At 61.3% G+C, this 18,526-nt stretch overlaps 2 protein-coding genes across 2 annotated transcripts; both read right to left on the minus strand.

The window, feature by feature from the left end:
• Positions 1-306: 306 nt before the first annotated feature.
• Positions 307-5,875, minus strand: LOC100328621 (alpha-1-antitrypsin). Its single transcript, NM_001171081.3, is given in 5 exon segments — positions 307-554; positions 1,332-1,479; positions 2,656-2,926; positions 4,401-5,035; positions 5,817-5,875. Coding segments are annotated over 4 exon segments (1,242 nt in total). The 5' UTR covers positions 5,032-5,035; positions 5,817-5,875; the 3' UTR covers positions 307-362.
• Positions 5,876-9,826: 3,951 nt separating this feature from the next.
• Positions 9,827-17,310, minus strand: LOC100008980 (alpha-1-antiproteinase S-1 precursor; the record flags this gene model as incomplete). The annotated part of the gene is given in 5 exon segments (NM_001082192.1): positions 9,827-10,073; positions 10,885-11,032; positions 12,200-12,470; positions 13,948-14,582; positions 17,261-17,310. Coding segments are annotated over 4 exon segments (1,242 nt in total).
• Positions 17,311-18,526: the final 1,216 nt, after the last annotated feature.

The following is an 18,526-nucleotide window of genomic DNA, read 5'->3' on the forward strand; positions in this document are numbered from 1 at the left end:
AGTGACTTCAGGAGAGCCTGCCTTGTTTGGGGAGCAGTTGCTGTTAAGTACCAGAGACAGAAGGGGAAATTCAGGGGATTCCCACACTTGGGTTAAAGCACTCAGTGCCACGTGACTCAGCCCCGAGCTTCACACACATGTGCATTGCCAGGAGTGGCCGGGTGGTGATGTCTCAGGGTGGGCTGGGGGGTGCCCTCCCTGGCACCACATACTCTTGGGTAGGCGTCAGAGGGACCCCAAGACAGGGCTGTGACCTGGAGTCCTCACACAAGCCCAGGGCCCAGAGGGACACTCAGAGACCACAGGTGAGGGGCTGCCCCCTGGGAGGGCAGCTCAGAGCTTTAATGTGCTGCGGTGGGGTCTTAGTGTTGGGTGGGATCCACCACTTTCCCCACGAAGAGGGGACTCTTGATCTCATGACTGTAGATGACAAAGAGGAAGGGCCTGTCGAAGGTGACCCTTTGGGGCATAGAATAGAGTACGTATTCCACAAATGTGGCCCCTGCAGCTTCGGTCCCTCTCTCGTCGATGGTCAGCACCGCCTTGTGCAGGGCCTGCAGGCAGAGAAGCAGAGCCGTGAACTGAGCCTGTGCCAGCCCCACCCAGGCCTGGACAGGGACCCAGGTGGACGGCGCACCCAGGAGCGGCTCACATGGGCTTTTCTGCTGCTGGCCGGGACTGCCCTGTCCCATCCCTCTACCCTGGGTCGCCCACACTTCTGTCTCTCTCCTATCTGAGGATGTCCCACCCTCCCCTCCATTCCTGACCCACATCCCAGCCACCTGACTGTACCCCAACCTCAGCAGGGGACGATGGCCTAGACCCTCTGTGTGCCTCCACTGTATTCTGTTCTCATTACGATTTTCAGGTCCTTGGGCACAAGGGCTGTGGGGTGGCATCATAGTGCCCGTTCCGTCCCCACCGTGTGCAGCCTCTCACTGAGCTCCACTAGGTCACTGGTCCCGCCGGTGTCACTGAGCAGCCGTCACCCTTAGCTGAACTCCCTTGTGTTCAGACGTGGTGACAGCAACGCCGCCCCATGGCACAGAGGGAAGGGGCCAGGACATGCTTTGGATCACCGACTCTGATCTCTGTGTCAGGACACGGAAATCGAGGTCCAGACGAGAAGGCCATGGGCACGCTGAGCCAAGGGTCTGACCCAAGCTCAGGGTCCCCCGACACTTCCCATCCCAGCGCATCAAGTAGGTCCCCAGGAGCAGCCAGGTCTGACCTGGTGCACATCTTGGGCTATCCCCAGTTCCTGCCTGGGCCTCACCTCTCCCCATCCGGTCCCAGACATCAGTGGGCAGGCTGGTCCCTGGGGGCCTCACCTTTGAGACCTTCAGAGCTTCCTGCTCCGTGATCCCCGAGAGGTCCGCATTGTCGCTGAAGACCTGGGTGATGCCCAGTTTGCCCAGGAGGGGTTTCAGGTCATAGGTTCCAGAGATGGAGAGTTTGGGAAAACGGACCGTGACAGACCTGTCGTGCGGGGAACACAATGAAAACATCTCATTCCTGCTCCTGTCCTCTGGGGCCCCGCGTGGGCACTGTGTTCTTTCCTCCTGGTTTCTCCCACTTAGTGCAGCCCCTCCCCCACTCCCACGTGGACACTGACTCGGTCATTGTCCTCCTTGTGCCCACTGCAGCATGTGTCAGAGTGTCAGCACCCACAGGGCCCTGGAAAGCCACCTCCCCTGAGAAGCCCTCCAGGCAGATCCAGGGTGTCCTTGGAAGAGCATCTAACCTGCCCTGCAGTGTTGGTGCCCCCACAGCCGGGGACTCCCTGGTGCCTGGCTCCCAGGGGAATGTGGCTGGCGGTGGCAGGTGCTGAGTGACAGCTGTCTCGTGGGGGAGGAGAGTGGACCCGGCAGGCTTAGGGCTCAGTTCTGGTTGTGGGAGCAGGTGCAGACCTCGAGGGCAGGCAGACTGGCAGTGATTCTCTGTGACCAGTTCCGGCTACGGCCGCTCCTGGGCCCCTGTTCTCATTCCTGGTGCAGGGACCTCGGGCGGGGTGGGGCAGTGCAGTGTTGACCCCACACTCATTGAAGGCGTCCATTCAGCGTTGACCCTCAGCCCAGTGTGTGTGGTTGTGTGTGTCTTGCAGGGCACAGTGGGCAGCGGCTAGGCAGGGCACATGCACGATTTCCAGGCACAAGTATGCGTGGATGTTGGGGCGTGCAGTGCCCTTCCCTGCTGGGCCAGGAAGCATTCGAGTGACGTCACCGCAACGCCAGCTCTCTGCAGACGGGTCCCGGCGTCTCCCACTCTGGCCTTTGCTCTGTTAGACCTCTTCCCCTGCCTACCAGGGACATCTGTACTTGACCCCACACTCAGTTGCCACCCTGCAGGAAGCCCTCCTTGGTCCTGCCATAGCCTGTGCTACTGTTACTGTGACTATGTTGGGAACTGGATGTTGGGAAGTGGCTGTGTCCACGCTGGGGTGGGGGATCTTAAGGTCACGGCCTTGACCTCCTTACCCAGTTCACTGTCCCTTTCACACAGCCTGGCTGCTGCTACCTGTACTGAGCACCTGCCTCAGCTGTGGCCCAAAGCCCATGGGTCCTCCCTCCCCACCCCGACTGCTGGTCATGGCCCCACTCCCAGTGTGACCTAGAGGTCCCGAGGGGTCCCAGGCTGGAGTGGGCGGGGAGTCACCTGAGGCTGCTTTTTGCCAGGAACTTGGCGATGAGCTCCGTGGTGAGCGTGTCCTCCAGGTGCTGCAGCTTCCCCTCGTCGGGCAGGAGGAAGAGGGCCGTGGCGTTGCCCTTGTAGTCCATGCGCAGCACCATGCTGGCCAGCGTGCTACAGTGGAGCATCACATACATGCCCAGGCGTGACATCATGGGCACCCGCACTGTGGTCGTGGCGTCCACGTGGAAGTCCTCTTCCTTGGTGTTCTCGGGCTCGAAGGGCTTCTCCCACTTCCCTGGGGAGGCGGGGAGGGCAGAGGCAGGTGAGAACCAGCTGGGGGCCGGGCGGGCCTTGGATGCGTGTGACCTCGCTGAGCCTCCGCCTCATCGGAGAAAGGGGCTCAAATCAGCATCCACACGGATGGAAGGACTTAGGCGAGGACAACTAAGAGAGAGGAAAAATCCAGATCTCTGCCTCCCATTGCTGGCACAGTGCCTTTGGTGTCTGGGCTATGTGTGCATTTAAGCCTGGCTGGGAGGTGGTGTGGAACTCAAATCCTTGAAGCTGTAATGTAACACTATCCCTCAACTTGTCAATTGAAACACCCTCTTTCCCAGAATGCTCCTGCTTCATGCAGGACCTAGAAGGGAGACGCCATGAAAATATGGACACTAAGCCCCATGAGGGATCCATGGAGGTGGAGAAAATTCCCAGGTGGCTGCACCCTTGTGGAAATCCCCCCCTACCTCGTATAAAAGGCCAACAACCGGGAGAGCTCTCTCTCTCTCTCTCTATCTCCTCTCTCTCTCTCTTTCCATCGCACCTTAGATCACTCTTGATGGTGCCACTCAGGTGCTCTCTCCCTCTGTCCCACCCCTTCTCCCTTCCGGTGCTCCCTTTACCCATGCATGTCAAGGGTACAAGGCTCCTGCATGGATGTCTGTTTCTCTGTCACTGGGAACCCCTGATGATGCCTGTGCGGCAAGGTGAAGTCTACACTAGGAGGCTAGGAGTCGTGACTCCTGATGAGGCCAGAGCCTGGTGGGGGATGAAGAAGCCCCTGCCCATAAAGTCTGAGCGCTGTAAGTGAACATCTTGGGGTGGGCAGTCATCACCCAGGGTGAGCACCCTGGGTGCTACTCCTAAGTCCTTGTCCTGGGAGCTGCAGGTGCAACGCAGTGCATGGGCAGACTCCCCGTGATTGACACCAAGTGGACCCCACCGTGAAGACAGCCAGAGAAGCAGATGCCCCAAGGACCCTAGGACCCTCCTTCCTCGCTGGAGGTGAAGGTGATGGCGGGGGAGGCTGAGCCCTGTGCTAGGTCTCAGTGGAGCTGGGAGCTCAGATGGGCAAGCCTCGGCCTGGTGCCCTGCACTGCAGGACTCTATAGGGAGGGAGTCCTTGGGGAGGGCTTGACCCTGGCCTTGACCCTGAGCTCTCCCTGGGACAGTGGGAGCGGCCTGAGAGCACCCTGCGGGCCCCAACCTCTGACGCGCTGAGCACTCGGAGGCAGGAAGGCGGCTGGGAGCCGAGGGGAGCTCTCACCCCAGTGAGGGCCCTGAGAGTCCTGCAGGGAAGCCCATGGTGCTGAGCACTGAGGCCCTGTTCCCTGTGGTTGGTGGAATGCAGTGCTGGTGTGCGGGAAACTGGGGGCCCGGGCTGCGACGCGCCGTCCAGCCTGCATCGGGTGTGGCCAGGGAAGCCTAAGGCCGGCCCGGCGTCTGTCTGGGGTTTCCACGGCACCTGCTGAGCGGCTGTGCACCCTCACCTTTGAAGAAAACGTAGTTCACCAGGGCAAGCAGTGTGCGGGCGTCCAGCTCTTGCACCAAGTCCACGATCTTCCCTCGGGTCCCCTTCTCCACGTGGCTGTTGATCTTGGTCTTGGCCTGCTCGGGGTCCCTGAAGTCGACGAGGAAGGCTTCGGACTGGTACAGGTTCTTGGCGTCTTCTAGAAACTTGTGCTGCAGCTTCAGGTTCTCGTGGACGACCAGGGCGTTGCCGGCGGCCAGCTGCAGCTCGCTGTCGGGCCTGTTGACGGTGTGCAGGAGGTGCCGGAAGCCGTCGTGGATCTGGGCCTCGGCCGTCTCCGTGAGGTTGAACTTCAGGCCCTCCAGGACCTGGGTGTGGGTGTCCCCCTTGGCCCCCAGGGAGAGCATGGCAAAGGCCAGGGCGATGCTCACCGGGGAGAAGAAGATATTGGTGGTGTTGGACTCGTGGGCCACCTCGCGGTACAGGCTGAGGGCGAACTCGGCCAGGCTCGGGGCGATCCTGTGGCAGGCTGGGTGGTCCTGCTCATGGCTGGAAACGGCTGTCTCCTGGGCCTCGTCGGCCAGGAAGCCGGGCAGCAGGCAGCCCAGGCCGGCCAGCAGGAGGAGCGCTCGAGAGACAGAGGGTGGCATTGTCCTGTGGGAGAGAGAAGGGCACCAAGCCCTGAGTCGGGGCCTGTGATGCCTGCCGGAGGCCACCCACTGACGCCACACACAGGTCATGGCCAGCAGACATGCACAGGGTCTCTGGCAGTGCAGACCGAAGGTGTACAACGCGTGGGCGTGTCTGCATCTCCTACAGTGGCCAGCCCCTGGTGTCAGAGGGGAAGAAGGCGCTGGGATCCCTTCTGTATTTCCACTGCCTTAGGGTTTCCCTGACACCACCCACCTGGATGGTGGTGCAGTCTCCAGGCCAGATGGAAATTCCCCACCTCTGCAGGGCTCAGTTACCAGGGGCAGCTGAGCCTAACAGGGCGGACGCCAGCTTTTCCCAGAGGCCTTTGGCTGGAGGCTGCGGCTCCCCTCCAGGCACACAACTTTCCACTGGGCATCAGCGAGCATCCCCTGGGCCTTGCTCTGCCCAGCTGTGCAGGGTTGTGCAGAGGCGACCCCAGGCCCTCCCTGCACTCACACAGGGCTCCTGGGGGGGTGCCCAGGACTCCCACTGAGGGCTGGGGTGGGCTGAGGCACCCTCCTGCCCGTGTTGCTCCTCCTGAGGCCCCAGGACCCTGGTCCTGCTGTCCTCTTCTACTCCTCTTACAGGGCTGGGAAGCACTGGGCAGGTTTGGGGAAAGAACCTCAGGGGCTGCTGTTGCTATGGCGACAGGACAGCCGGCGGCTGGGAGCACAGCCCAGTGGCCCCTCCCCGTCTGCCCTGCAGCCCCCCCCAGGGCCCTCCCCAGGGAGCGCACACTTACCAGGACTCAGTGTCCAGGGCTGGTGGAAGGAGCAAGGATGGGGAGACGGAGCCCTGTGCTTGTCCTTGTCCGTATTTATAATGATCACAGCGGGGATGGGGCGGCTGCAGGTGAATATTAACCAAGGTCATGCCAGTTATCGGAGGAGCAAACAGGAGCTAAGTCCACTGGCTGGCACTGGGCCGCCCACCCACTGTATTGAGCTTGGCCTGGACAGCACATATCTCTCGGCTCCATATCCCCAAGGGGGTCACTGGAGCAGGCACGTCGACCGTGGGGTGGGTGGCACGAGTCAGATGGTCTCTGGGACAGCATCACCCAGCTGGCTGTGTGCTCTCACCAGAAACCCTCCGTGGCCGCCCCATCAGGAGGGAGATGAGCCACGTATGAGCCAGCCGCCCGCGCGCCCTCTGTGGAAGACCCAGCACAGCCGTGGTGGTGGAGTGAGTCTGAGCCCGTGTGACAGAGAGGGAGACTGAGGCTCAGTGGAGAGGCTGCTCTTCCAACGTTCCCAAGCCAGCCTTAGGTCCTGACCATTCATGTCCCCCAGAATAGGGACTGGGGCGTGACTGACAGGCTTGGCCATGTCAGCCTGGCACTGTGGCCTGGGGACGGGCGGGGCCAGAGAGTAAATCTTGAGAGGCGATCGGTGTTGCTTCCTCTCGGATCCTGGGGGCGTTTCCCCTGCACCTGTGCTGATCGCAAGCCCCACCCCCCAAGCCTGGCTTCTGGGAACACAGGAAGCACCTAGGATTTTCTGCCCTGCCCTGGGGATCTTTATTTGAACCCTGCAGCCTGTGTGGCCATCCCTCTGCACTCTGGGATTACGGAGCCAATGGCTCTCTGGCGGTTCCAGCTTCTGGTTTCCGGAAGGCCGGTGTGACCCACGCAGGGCTTGAATTTCCTCGCGGCCTTGGGGAGCAGTGCTGTGGCAGGGGGAGGTGCAGAGTCGCGGCCAGCTGGCCCCCTTGATTCGAGTTCCTGTAACAGCCTAAATGCAACGCAGTGCTCTCTGGGCTGCTCGGTGCCGGTGGCTGGGCTCCTGCTGCACTGACAGGTGCTCTCTGATGAGGACGAGTTTGGCTTTGCTCCCCCTCTCCTCCCGCAGTCCCATCTGGGGGTGGCCCTGGGAATTCTCTACGCCCGAATTCAGACCAGAGGACTCACTCACTGCTGTGTGACTTCTGACCAGTCACTTAACCTCTCTGGTACCGCACAGGTAGGTGTACACTCCTTATTGGTGCATTGGTCCAATGTCTACCCAAGCCCATAGATCCCCCTGTGGTCACATGGAGAGTCTGGGAGGTGAATCAGGAGCCTTCCTGTGGGTATTCCCTCACTCAGCACCCCCCCATACACCCACCTTACAGGAAGTGGCTCAGCACCCTCTCCCCTACCGTTCCCTGCGCACAGCCCTTTCCCCTGCCTTCAAGGACCTGGTCTTTCCCCTGAGCTGCCAGCGGGATGCTTCCCCTGGAACTGCACCCCTAAGCTACTCCCCGTGCAGGGAGCGGCTAGCTGTGGAGGAGCAGATGTCTGCCCCCCAGAACTGTGTACCCCCATCTGCATGACGGCTCTCTCCCTGCTACACTGGGTGGACAGCAGGTGCCGCCTCTCCCCCTCTCCCCAAATGGTTCTCGCAGCCCCTCCACCTGGGCCTGGGTCGTGCTGAGGGGCAGCCATGCTTCCCTGTCCCCTGCTGCTCTCCTCCTCTGCAGCTCTGGTTCTCTGGGGGCTGCATCGCCCAGGCCGTGTGTGCCTGACCACAGCTCTGGTCTCTGCCTGCCTGGTGGGAAGGAGGCCCCTGTGGTGCGGATGACAGGGCCAGGAGGGGCTGGAGCTGAGGCAGGAAGGGCCCTGCCCTTTGCCAGGTGGACACAGGGGGTTCTTGCTGGCCCATGCAGTCCTGTGTGTCGCCTGCTATGCCTGCCGTGTCCTGGCTCTGAGTCCCAGGTTGAGGCACCCTGAGCTCTGAGCCCAGCAGGAGGAACAGTGGCAACAGTTCCAGGACCCTAGGAACAACAGTGTCACCTTCCTGGTGGAAATCCAGGGCCTGCTGCAGAGAGGGGAGGCAGGGCCACCTCCAGGTGCCCAGCAGGAGCCAGGGAGGCTGGGAGGTCGAGTGTCCCAGGCCTGGCTTACAGCAGGACGTGGTGCTCGGCAGCCAGGTTTGGGTCTCTGCCCTTGAGGGTGTCGGGCTCCACACTCAGCCCCTGTCTACCCTGGGCACCATCTCTGGGTGTAGGGCTGGGAGGACCCGAGAAAGCGAGGCAGGAGAGACCCCCTGGAGTGGGACAGGTCACCTATTCACAGTTGGGTGGACCGGGTGCTCCCAGGCCAGGGTGCCCTATGGGGAAAGCCCCTCCAACTCCTGCAACTGTCCTTGACAACAGCTGGGAGCAAGTGCATCCTGGGGCGTCCCAGTGGGCTGCATGTGAGCAGAGGGCCACTGGGAGACCCTGCCCCTGCACGGGCCCTGCCTAGAGATGGGGCCCAGGGGTGGGCTGGGGTCTGCAGCCAGGAAGGGAGTGGGGGTTAGGCATTTGAGGGGCTCTGGCCAGGTGGTCAGGATGCGAGGCTGCCTAGGTGGAGAGTGTGGGCCTCAGGGCAGCCAGATCCACTGGCGGAGTTCCCGCGAGGGTGTGGGGTCTCCTGCTTCCAATTCTCCTCCTTGTTCAGCTGCAGAAAACTGAGGCAAATCCACACAACGTGGCCATGCTGGGAGCAGAAGGCAGGAAAGACGCCTCGGGACGCTCTGAGATGAAGGCACTGAGGTTCATTACAGCCAACCTCGCTTCTACTTGAACCTCACTCTTGAGGTTCTGGACTACAACAGCCAACGGGAATGTGAGCTCAAGGGGACCCCTCGTGTCCTGTGTAACTGTAGCTATGGTGTCCTTGTGGAAGGTCACCTTGGCCTTCCCAGGCAGGCAGGAGATCAGCACTGCTGACTTTTCCGGAAGCATCACTTGGTTTCTTTGACCCCAAGGCTGCCTCATTGCTGGGAGGTCAGTCAGTGGCCGTGTTCTGGCCAGGGAGAGAGCAGGGCTGCGAGGCTCCTCCGTGATGACCAGCAGGACTGGTGTGCAAAGCTCGCCATGGCTGGGGGTCGGAGGTCCCGAAGGACCCTTGGCCTGTTATGGGAGGTGCAGGCCCTGTTGTCTGGCTCAGGTTACAGGGACAGAACGTTTCCCGGCCCTCGATCGTGTCCCAGGGCTTTAATGCTCAGACCCTTGGGAACTAAAGGCAGCTGCCTTGGAACGTCTCAGAAGGTGTTTGAGGCAGGGGTTGCGTGGACTAAAGCAAAAGCATGGGTTCTCCCCATCACACCCTGCTCTGACTTTGTTCCCCGGTCGCTGTTAGAGGAGGAAGACGAGCGTAGCACACATTCTGCTTCTTGGATAAAAGTGTTCGCTGTGTTCTGGGACAGCATCTGAGCATTGGCAGGGCATCCAGGGAGGCCCCTGGGTTTCTGGGGCTGATGGGTCCAGGCCACCTGTGTGCGGGCGCCCCCTGCTGGCCCACCTGCTCTTCACTCTCATCCCTAAATTCTGGCCAGGCTCAGCAGTGCACCTGTGCAGGCCTGGCCAGCTGGGGAGTGGAGAATTCTGAACCTGAATCCAGGCCCCCAGCCCCTCGGGTCTGGCATGGTTCCAGCCGACCCATGAAGCTCAGCGCTGTGGGCACTGGCGGTCTCGGGTGAGTGACTTCAGGAGAGCCTGCCTTGTTTGGGGAGCAGTTGCTGTTAAGCACCAGGAGACAGAAGGGGAAATTCAGGGGATTCCCACACTTGGGTTAAAGCACTCAGTGCCACGTGACTCAGCCCCGAGCTTCACGCACATGTGCATTGCCAGGAGTGGGCGGGCGGTGATGTCTCAGGGTGGGCTGTGGGGTGCCCTCCCTGGCACCACATACTCTTGGGTAGGCGTCAGAGGGACCCCGAGACAGGGCTGTGACCTGGAGTCCTCACACAAGCCCAGGGCACAGAGGGACACTCAGAGACCACAGGTGAGGGGCTGCCCCCGGGGAGAGCAGCTCAGAGCTTTAATGTGCTGGGGTGGGGTCTCAGTGTTGGGTGGGATCCACCACTTTCCCCACGAAGAGGGGACTCTTGAGCTCATGACTGTAAATGACAAAGAGGAAGGGCCTGTCAAAAATGACACTTTCTGGTAGAGACGATGGCATGATCCCCACAAATGTGGCCCCGGCAGCTTCGGTCCCTCTCTCGTCGATGGTCAGCACCGCCTTGTGCAGGGCCTGGAGGCAGAGAAGCAGAGCTGTGAGCTGAGCCTGGACAGGGACCCAGGTGGACAGCTCACCCAGGAGTGGTTCACGTGGGCTTTTCTGCTGCTGGCCGGGGATGCCCTTTCCCGTCCCTCCGCCCTTTGGGCTCCTACACTTTCTCTCTCTCTCTCTCTCTCACTTCTCTGTCTCTTGTCTGGGGCTGTCACATCCTCCCCTCATCCTGAACCAAACCTCTAACCCACTGGCTGTACCTCAGCCTCAGCAGGGTACCATGGCCAAGACCCTCTATGTGCCTCCACTGTACTCCGTTCTCATTACGATTTTCAGGTCCTTGTCACAAGGGCTGTGGGGTGGCATCCCAGTGCCCGTTCCGTCCCCACTGTGTGCAGCCTCTCACTGAGCTCCACTAGGTCACTGCTCCCACGATGTCACTGAGCAGCCGTCACCCGTAGCTGAACTCCCTCATGTTCAGACGTGGTGACACAATGCCACCCCATGGCACAGAGGGAAGGGGCCAGGTTGAGCTTTGGAGTCACCGACTCTGACCTCTGTGTCAGGGCCGGGAAATCAAGGTCCAGACGAGAAGGCCATGGGCACGCTGAGCCAGGGCTCTGACCCAAGCTCAGGGGGGGCTCCTAGCATGGAGCCCCCTCCTGAAATCTGTCCCCCGACACTTCCCGCCCCAGTGCATCACGTGGGCCCCGGGAGCAGCCAGGTCTGACATGGTGTGTGTCTCGGGCCTGTCCCCATCTCCAACTTGGGGCCTGCCTCTCCCCATCTGGTCCCAGACATCAGTGGGCAGCCTGGTCCCTGGGGGCCTCACCTGGGACACCTTCAGAGGTTCCTGTTCCGTGATCCCCGAGAGGTCCGCGTTGTCGCTGAAGACCTGGGTGATGCCCAGTTTGCCCAGGAGGGGTTTCAGGTCGTAGGTTCCAGAGATGGAGAGTTTGGGAAAACGGACCCTGACAGACCTGTCGTGCAGGGAACACAATGAAAACGTCTCATTCCTGCTCCCGTCCTCTGGGGCCCCGCTTGGGCATTGTGTTCTTTCCTCCTGGTTTCTCCCACTTAGCGCAGCCCCTCCCCCACTCCCACATGGATGCTGACTCAGTCATTGTCCTCCTCTCGCCCATTGCAGCAGGTGTCAGAGTGTCAGCACCCACAGGGCCCTGGAAAGCCACCTCCCCTGAGAAGCCCTCCAGGCAGATCCAGGGTGTCCTTGGAAGAGCATCTAACCTGCCCTGCAGTGTTGGTGCCCCCACAGCCGGGGACTCCCTGGTGCCTGGCTCCCAGGGGAACGTGGCTGGCGGTGGCAGGTGCTGAGTGACAGCTGTCTCATGGGTAGGAGAGTGGACCCAGCAGGCTTAGGGCTCAGTTCTGGTTGTGGGGAGAAGGTGCGGGCTTTTGTGGGCGGGCAGACTGGCACTGGGGCTCTATGACGAGTTCTGGCCGTGGCTGCTCCTGGGCCCCTGTTCTCATCCCTGGTGCAGGGACCTCGGCAGGGTGGGGCGGGGCAGAGGGCTGAAGGATTCCATTTGGCATTGACCCTTAGCCCTGCGTGTGTGGTCATGTGTATCTTGAGGGCACAGTGGGCAGTAGCTCGGCAGGGCACACGCATGATTCCCAGGCACAAGTCCGCGTGGGGGTTGGGTGTGCTGGGGCCCAGCAGAGTTGCAGGGCCAGGAGAGCACTCGAGTGACGTCACAGCGACACCAGTTCTCTGCAGATGGGTCCCGGTGTCTCCCACTCTGGCCTTTGCTCTGCTGGGCCTCTTCCCCTGCCCACCAGGGACATCTGTGCTTGGACTCCATACTCAGCTGCCACCCTGCAGGAAGCCCTCCGTGGTTCTGCCATAGCCTGTGCTGCCTTTACTGTCACCTCACTGGGCACGATGTTGGGAAGTGGCCGTGTCCATGCCCGGGGGTGGAGTCCCCAGAACTCGGCCTTGACCTTCTTACCCAGTTCACTGTCCCTTTCACACAGCCTGGCTGCTGCCACCTGTACTGAGCACCTGCCTCAGCTGTGGCCCAAAGCCCATGGGGTCCTCCCTCCCCAGCCCCGACTGCTGGTCATGGCCCCACTCCCAGTGTGACCTAGAGGTCCCGAGGGGTCCCAGGCTGGTGTGGGCGGGGAGTCACCTGAAGCTGCTTTTTGCCAGGAACTTGGCGATGAGCTCCGTGGTGAGCGTGTCCTCCAGGTGCTGCAGCTTCCCCTCGTCGGGCAGGAGGAAGAGGGCCGTGGCGTTGCCCTTGTAGTCCATGCGCAGCACCGTGCTGGCCAGCGTGCTACAGTGGAATTTCACATACATGCCCAGGCGTGACATCATGGGCACCCGCACCGTGGTCGTGGCGTCCACGTGGAAGTCCTCTTCCTTGGTGTTCTCGGGCTCGAAGGGCTTCTCCCACTTCCCTGGGGAGGCGGGGAGGGCAGAGGCAGGTGAGCACCAGCTGGGGGCCGGGCGGGCCTTGGATGCGTGTGACCTCGCTGAGCCTCCGCCTCATCGGAGAAAGGGGCTCAAATCAGCATCCACACGGATGGAAGGACTTGGACAAGGACAAGGACAACCAAGAGAGAGGAAAAATATGGAGCTCTGCCCCCCAGAGGACAACAGGCACAGTGCCTTTGTTTTCTGTGTTATGTGTGTATTTAAGCCTGGCTGGGATGTGGTGTGAGCCCCAAATCCTGGAAAGCTACAATGTAACACTATCCCTCAACTTGTCAGTCAAAACACCCTCTTTCCCAGAATGCACTTGCTTCATGCAGGACCTAGAAGGGAGACGCCATGAAAATATGGACACTAAGCCCCATGAGGGATCCATGGAGGTGGGGACAATTCCCAGGTGGCTGCACCCTTGTGGAAATCGCCCCCTACCTGGTAAAAAATGCCAACAACGGGGAGAGCTCTCTCTCTCTCTCTCTCTCTGTCTCTCTCTCTCTTTCCCTCTCACCTTAGACCACTCCTGAAGGTGCTACTCAAGTGGTCTCTTTCTGTCCTACCTCTTCTCCCATTCAGCTCTCCCAGTACCCACGCGTGTCAAGGGTGCCACGCTCCTGCACGGATGTCTGTTTCTCTCTCACGGGAACCCCTGATGCTGCCTGTGTGCCTGGTGAAGCCTGTGCTAGGAGGCTAGGAGGCGTCTCCTGGTGAGGCCAGAACCTGGAGGGGGATGGACAAGCTCCTGCCCACACCAGAAAGAGCGCTGTAAGTGAACGTCTGGGGCGGGCAGTCGCCACCCAGGGTGAGCACTCTGGGTGCTGCTCCTAAGTCCTTGTCCTGGGAACTACAGGGGCAAAACAGGTGCACAGGCAGCCTCCCCCTGTGTAACCAAAGAGGACCCCACCATGAAGACAGCCAAGGGGCAGGTACCCCAGGACCCCAGGACCCTCCTTCCTCACTGGAGGGGGAGGTGATGGCTGGGGAGGCTGAGCCCTGTGCTAGGTCTCAGTGGAGCTGGGAGCTCAGATGGGCAGGCCTCGGCCTGGTGCCCTGCACTGCAGGACTCTATAGGGAGGGAGTCCTTGGGGAGGGCTTGACCCTGGCCTTGACCCTGAGCTCTCCCTGGGACAGTGGGAGCGGCCTGAGAGCACCCTGCGGGCCCCAACCTCTGACGCGCTGAGCACTCCGAGGCAGGAAGGCGGCTGGGAGCCGAGGGGAGCTCTCACCCCAGTGAGGGCCCTGAGAGTCCTGCAGGGAAGCCCATGGTGCTGAGCACTGAGGCCCTGTTCCCTGTGGTTGGTGGAGTGCAGTGCTGGTGTGCGGGAAACTGGGGGCCCGGGCTGGGACGCGCCGTCCAGCCTGCATCGGGTGTGGCCAGGGAAGCCTAAGGCCGGCCCGGCGTCTGTCTGGGGTTTCCACGGCACCTGCTGAGCGGCTGTGCACCCTCACCTTTGAAGAAAACGTAGTTCACCAGGGCAAGCAGTGTGCGGGCGTCCAGCTCTTGCACCAAGTCCACGATCTTCCCTCGGGTCCCCTTCTCCACGTGGCTGTTGATCTTGGTCTTGGCCTGCTCGGGGTCCCTGAAGTCGACGAGGAAGGCTTCGGACTGGTACAGGTTCTTGGCGTCTTCTAGAAACTTGTGCTGCAGCTTCAGGTTCTCGTGGACGACCAGGGCGTTGCCGGCGGCCAGCTGCAGCTCGCTGTCGGGCCTGTTGACGGTGTGCAGGAGGTGCCGGAAGCCGTCGTGGATCTGGGCCTCGGCCGTCTCCGTGAGGTTGAACTTCAGGCCCTCCAGGACCTGGGTGTGGGTGTCCCCCTTGGCCCCCAGGGAGAGCATGGCAAAGGCCAGGGCGATGCTCACCGGGGAGAAGAAGATATTGGTGGTGTTGGACTCGTGGGCCACCTCGCGGTACAGGCTGAGGGCGAACTCGGCCAGGCTCGGGGCGATCCTGTGGCAGGCTGGGTGGTCCTGCTCATGGCTGGAAACGGCTGTCTCCTGGGCCTCGTCGGCCAGGAAGCCGGGCAGCAGGCAGCCCAGGCCGGCCAGCAGGAGGAGCGCTCGAGAGACAGAGGGTGGCATTGTCCTGTGGGAGAGAGAAGGGCACCAAGCCCTGAGTCGGGGCCCGTGATGCCTGCCGGAGGCCAGCCACTGACGCCACGCATAGGTCATGGCCAGCAGGCATGCACAAGGGCCCAGGCATTTCCCAGTGCTCCCCAAGTCACCACCAGGGGAAAGGTCATGAAGACAGGCTGCGTTGTCCTGGGCTGTCGTGGGCCCTGACTTCCTGCTGCCTGTTCTACTCCCATGTACGCTGGCACTGCTGTTCATCGCTGACTGATGAGAGAGCCAAAGCCCAGAGCAGGCGTGGCGGAGGCCAGGGGCGGCGAGGTAGCTGATTGCTCCCGGACAGGCTGGGACCCCGCCAGCGACTCTGGGAGCTCCACTTACAGCCACGGTGGCCTGGAGGTGCAAGTTCACTGCCCTAACTCTACCAAGGAGGGAACTGAGGCACAGGATGAGTCAGGGACTCCTGCACAGTTCTCAGGGGACTGGGCCAGCCTGCTCTGTCCACAGAAGCTGAGATGCACCTGCAGACCCTGAGTTGCTTGCAGGTGCTAACTGAAGGTGCAGCCTTGATAGGAGACAGAGTGGAGCCCTGGGAGTGGGGATCTGAAAGCCAGAGCGAACAGAGCTGGGCCAGAGATGCGATGTCCCCTGCCAGACCTGCATTGTCCCGGGCCTTTGTAAGTTTGTTCTTGCTAAAACAACAAGACAAACACAGCTAGCTTCTTTTCCTCCACCCTCTTCTTGCTCTCCCTGGCTTGAAATGATACAAACAGAGCAGACCGCAGTAGCACAACGCGTGGGTGTTTCTGCTTCTCCTACAGTGGCCAGCCCACATGGTCAGAGGGGAAGAAGGCACTGGGATCCCTTCTGTATTTCCACTGCCTTAGGATTCCATGACACCACCCGCCTGGATGGTGGTGCAGTCTCCAGGCCAGATGGAAATTCCCCACCTCTGCAGGGCTCAGTTACCAGGGGCAGCTGAGCCTAACAGGGCGGACGCCAGCTTTTCCCAGAGGCCTTTGCTGAAGGCTGCAGCTCCCCTCCAGGCACACAACTTTCCACTGGGCATCGGCGAGCATCCCCTGGGCCTCGCTCTGTCCAGCTGTGCAGGGTTGGGCGGAGGCGACCCCAGGCCCTCCCTGCACCCACACAGGGCTCCTGGGGGGTGCCCAGGACTCCCACTGAGGGGTGGGGTGGGCTGAGGCACCCTCCTACTCCAGGAACTGATGGGCTCCAAGGAGGAAGGGAAAGATTGGCATGGGGAGGGGTGGGCGGACCTGCAGCCTGGACAACCGCATTCTCTACCACATCCTGGGTGCCCCAGGCTATCTGGGTTCTTCCTTTTACAGTGGAGGCTCTGAGGCCAAGAGAGGGCCCTCGCATGGACAAGACCCCACAGAGCCTCAGGGACAAAGTTGGGACCAGGGGTCGGTGTTGTGGCCCAGGAGGTTAAGCTGCTGCCTGTGATGCCAGCAACCTTTCTGTTTGCTGGTTGGAGTCCCAGCTGCTCCGTTTCCAATCCAGCTCCCTGCTAACGTGCCAGGAGGACAGCAGAGGATGGCCCAAGTGGTTGGGCTCCTGCCGCCCAGAGGAAGTTTCAGCCTGTGCCCAGCCCCGGCCTTTGTGGCCTCCTGGGGAGTAACCAGCAGAGGGAAGATCTCTGTCCGTCTGTCTCTCTGTAACTCTGACTTTCACATAAGTGAGTCAACCTTTAGAATCCTGGCACCAGTCTGGTTTTCTCAGGAAGGATCGGACAGCTGGGTCCTGGGACCTCAGGCTCTGTGAAGGTCAGAGCGGGGCTGAGGTCAGTCTTGCACCTCCCAGGCTGTTGTGAGTCTGAAATGCAGCAGTACGTGTCCTGGGGCGAAGGGACAGGGTGCAGGTTCAGACCCGGCTCAGGAAGCCACGTCCATGCCAGGGGCCTGGGTTTGATCTGAGCTCAGCTCCTGTCTCCGGCTTCCTGGAGCAGCAGTGGTGACAGCTGAAGTTAATCAGTTCCCTGACACCCACGTGGGAGACTGCGGTCATGTCCCTGGCTCCCAGCCCCATCCCCACTATTGCAGGCAATCCTGGCGTGAGCCGGCACATGGGAGTTCTTCTCTCCCCCCACCCCCGCTCCTCCTCACCCTCCTCCTCTCATCTCTGTCTCTATTCCTCCTTCTCTCCCTGCCTCACCTCTGCCTACCAAGTAAATAATCTTAATAATACATGCACTGAGCTTAGACATGGCCTGGCCCCGAGTGAGTGCCCAGGACCTGGACGTGGGTTTTGCTCATAGGGGTTGGGTTCCTTCTCTATGCACAAGAGGCCACCGGGCATGGGGGCCCCCACTGTGTACACAGAGAGGAAGGAGTGTGACCCAAGGCTGCTCCATGCCTCTGTGACTATCTTACCATCCTCCTTTGCAGAAAGGGCAAGGATGCGCGGAAGCCCTAGGCAGACCCCGGGACTTGGAAAGGACACCACTGTTCCTCCTGCCCGTGTTGCTCCTCCTGGGGCCCCAGGGCCCTGGGCCTGCTGCCTTCCTCCACTTCGCTTACGGAGCTGGGACGACTGGGCAGGTTTGGGGAAAGGACCCTAGGGGCTGCTGTTACTGTGGTCACAGGACAGCCAGTGGATGTCAGCACAGCCCAGCCACCCCTCCCAGCCTGCCCCGCAGGCCCCCAGGGCCCTCCCCAGGGAGCGCACACTTACCAGGACTCAGTGCCCAGGGCTGGTGGCAGGAACAAAGATGGGGAGATGGAGTCCTGTCCTTGTCCTTGTCGGAATTTAAGAAAAGATCACAGCGGGGGATGGGGCAGCTGCAGGTGAATATTAACCAAGGTCACGCCAGTTATCGGAGGAGCAAACAGGAGTTAAGTCCACTGGCTGGGCACTGGGCTGCCCACCCACCATGCGTAAGCTTGGCCTGGACAGCACATATCTCTCAGGTCCATATCCCCAAGGGGTCACTGGAGCAGGCACGTCGACCGTGGGGTGGGTGGCATGAGTCAGACGCTCTCTGGGACAGCATCGCCCAGCTGGCTGTGTGCTCTCACCCGAAACCCTCCGTGGCCGCCCCATCAGGAGTGAGATGAGCCACGTATGAGCCAGCCGCCCCGCGCGCCCTCTGTGGAAGACCCAGCACAGCCGTGGTGGTGGAGTGAGTCTGAGCCCGTGTGACAGAGAGGGAGACTGAGGCTCAGTGGAGAGGCTGCTTTTCCAACGTTCCCAAGCCAGCCTTAGGTCCTGACCATTCATGTCCCCCAGAATGGGGACTGGGGCAGGACTGAGAGACGTGGCCATGTCAGCCTGGCACCGTGGCCTGGGGACGGGCAGGGCCAGAGAGTAAATCTGAAGAGGCGATCGGTGCTGCTTCCTCTCGGATCCTGGGGGCGTTTCCCCTGCACCTGTGCTGATCACAAGCCCCACCCCCCAAGCCTGGCTTGTGGGAACACAGGGAGCACCTAGGGTGCCATGACCCGAGCAGCCTGTGTCGCCGTCCCTCCGCACTCTGGGATTATGCAGCCCATCGCTCTCTGGCGGTTCCAGCTTCTGGTTCCCGGAAGGCCGGCGCGACCCACGCACGGCTTGAATTTCCTCGCGGCCTTGGGGAGCAGTGCTGTGGCTGGGGGAGGTGCAGAGTCGCAGCAACCTGGCCCCCTCGATTCGAGTTCCTGTAGCAACCTAAATGCATCGCAGTGCCCTCTGGGCTGCTCGGTGCCGGTGGCTGGGCTCCTGCTGCACCGACAGGTGCTCTCTGATGAGGACGAGTTTGGCTTTGCTCCCCCTCTCCTCCCGCAGTCCCATCTGGGGGTGGCCCTGGGAATTCTCTACACCTGAGTTCAGACCAGGGGACCCACTCGCAGTTGTGTGACCTCTGACCAGTCACTTAACCTCTCTGTGCCTCCTAGTACCACATTGGTAGGCAGCACACACGTTATTGGTGCAGTAGTCCAAGGTCCACTCAGAGCTCATGCA

The sequence above is a fragment of the Oryctolagus cuniculus genome, chromosome 20, assembly GCF_051225735.1.
Source record: "Oryctolagus cuniculus isolate XC-2025 breed Fujian yellow rabbit chromosome 20, ASM5122573v1, whole genome shotgun sequence".
In the NCBI taxonomy this organism is placed as follows: Eukaryota; Metazoa; Chordata; class Mammalia; order Lagomorpha; family Leporidae; genus Oryctolagus; species Oryctolagus cuniculus.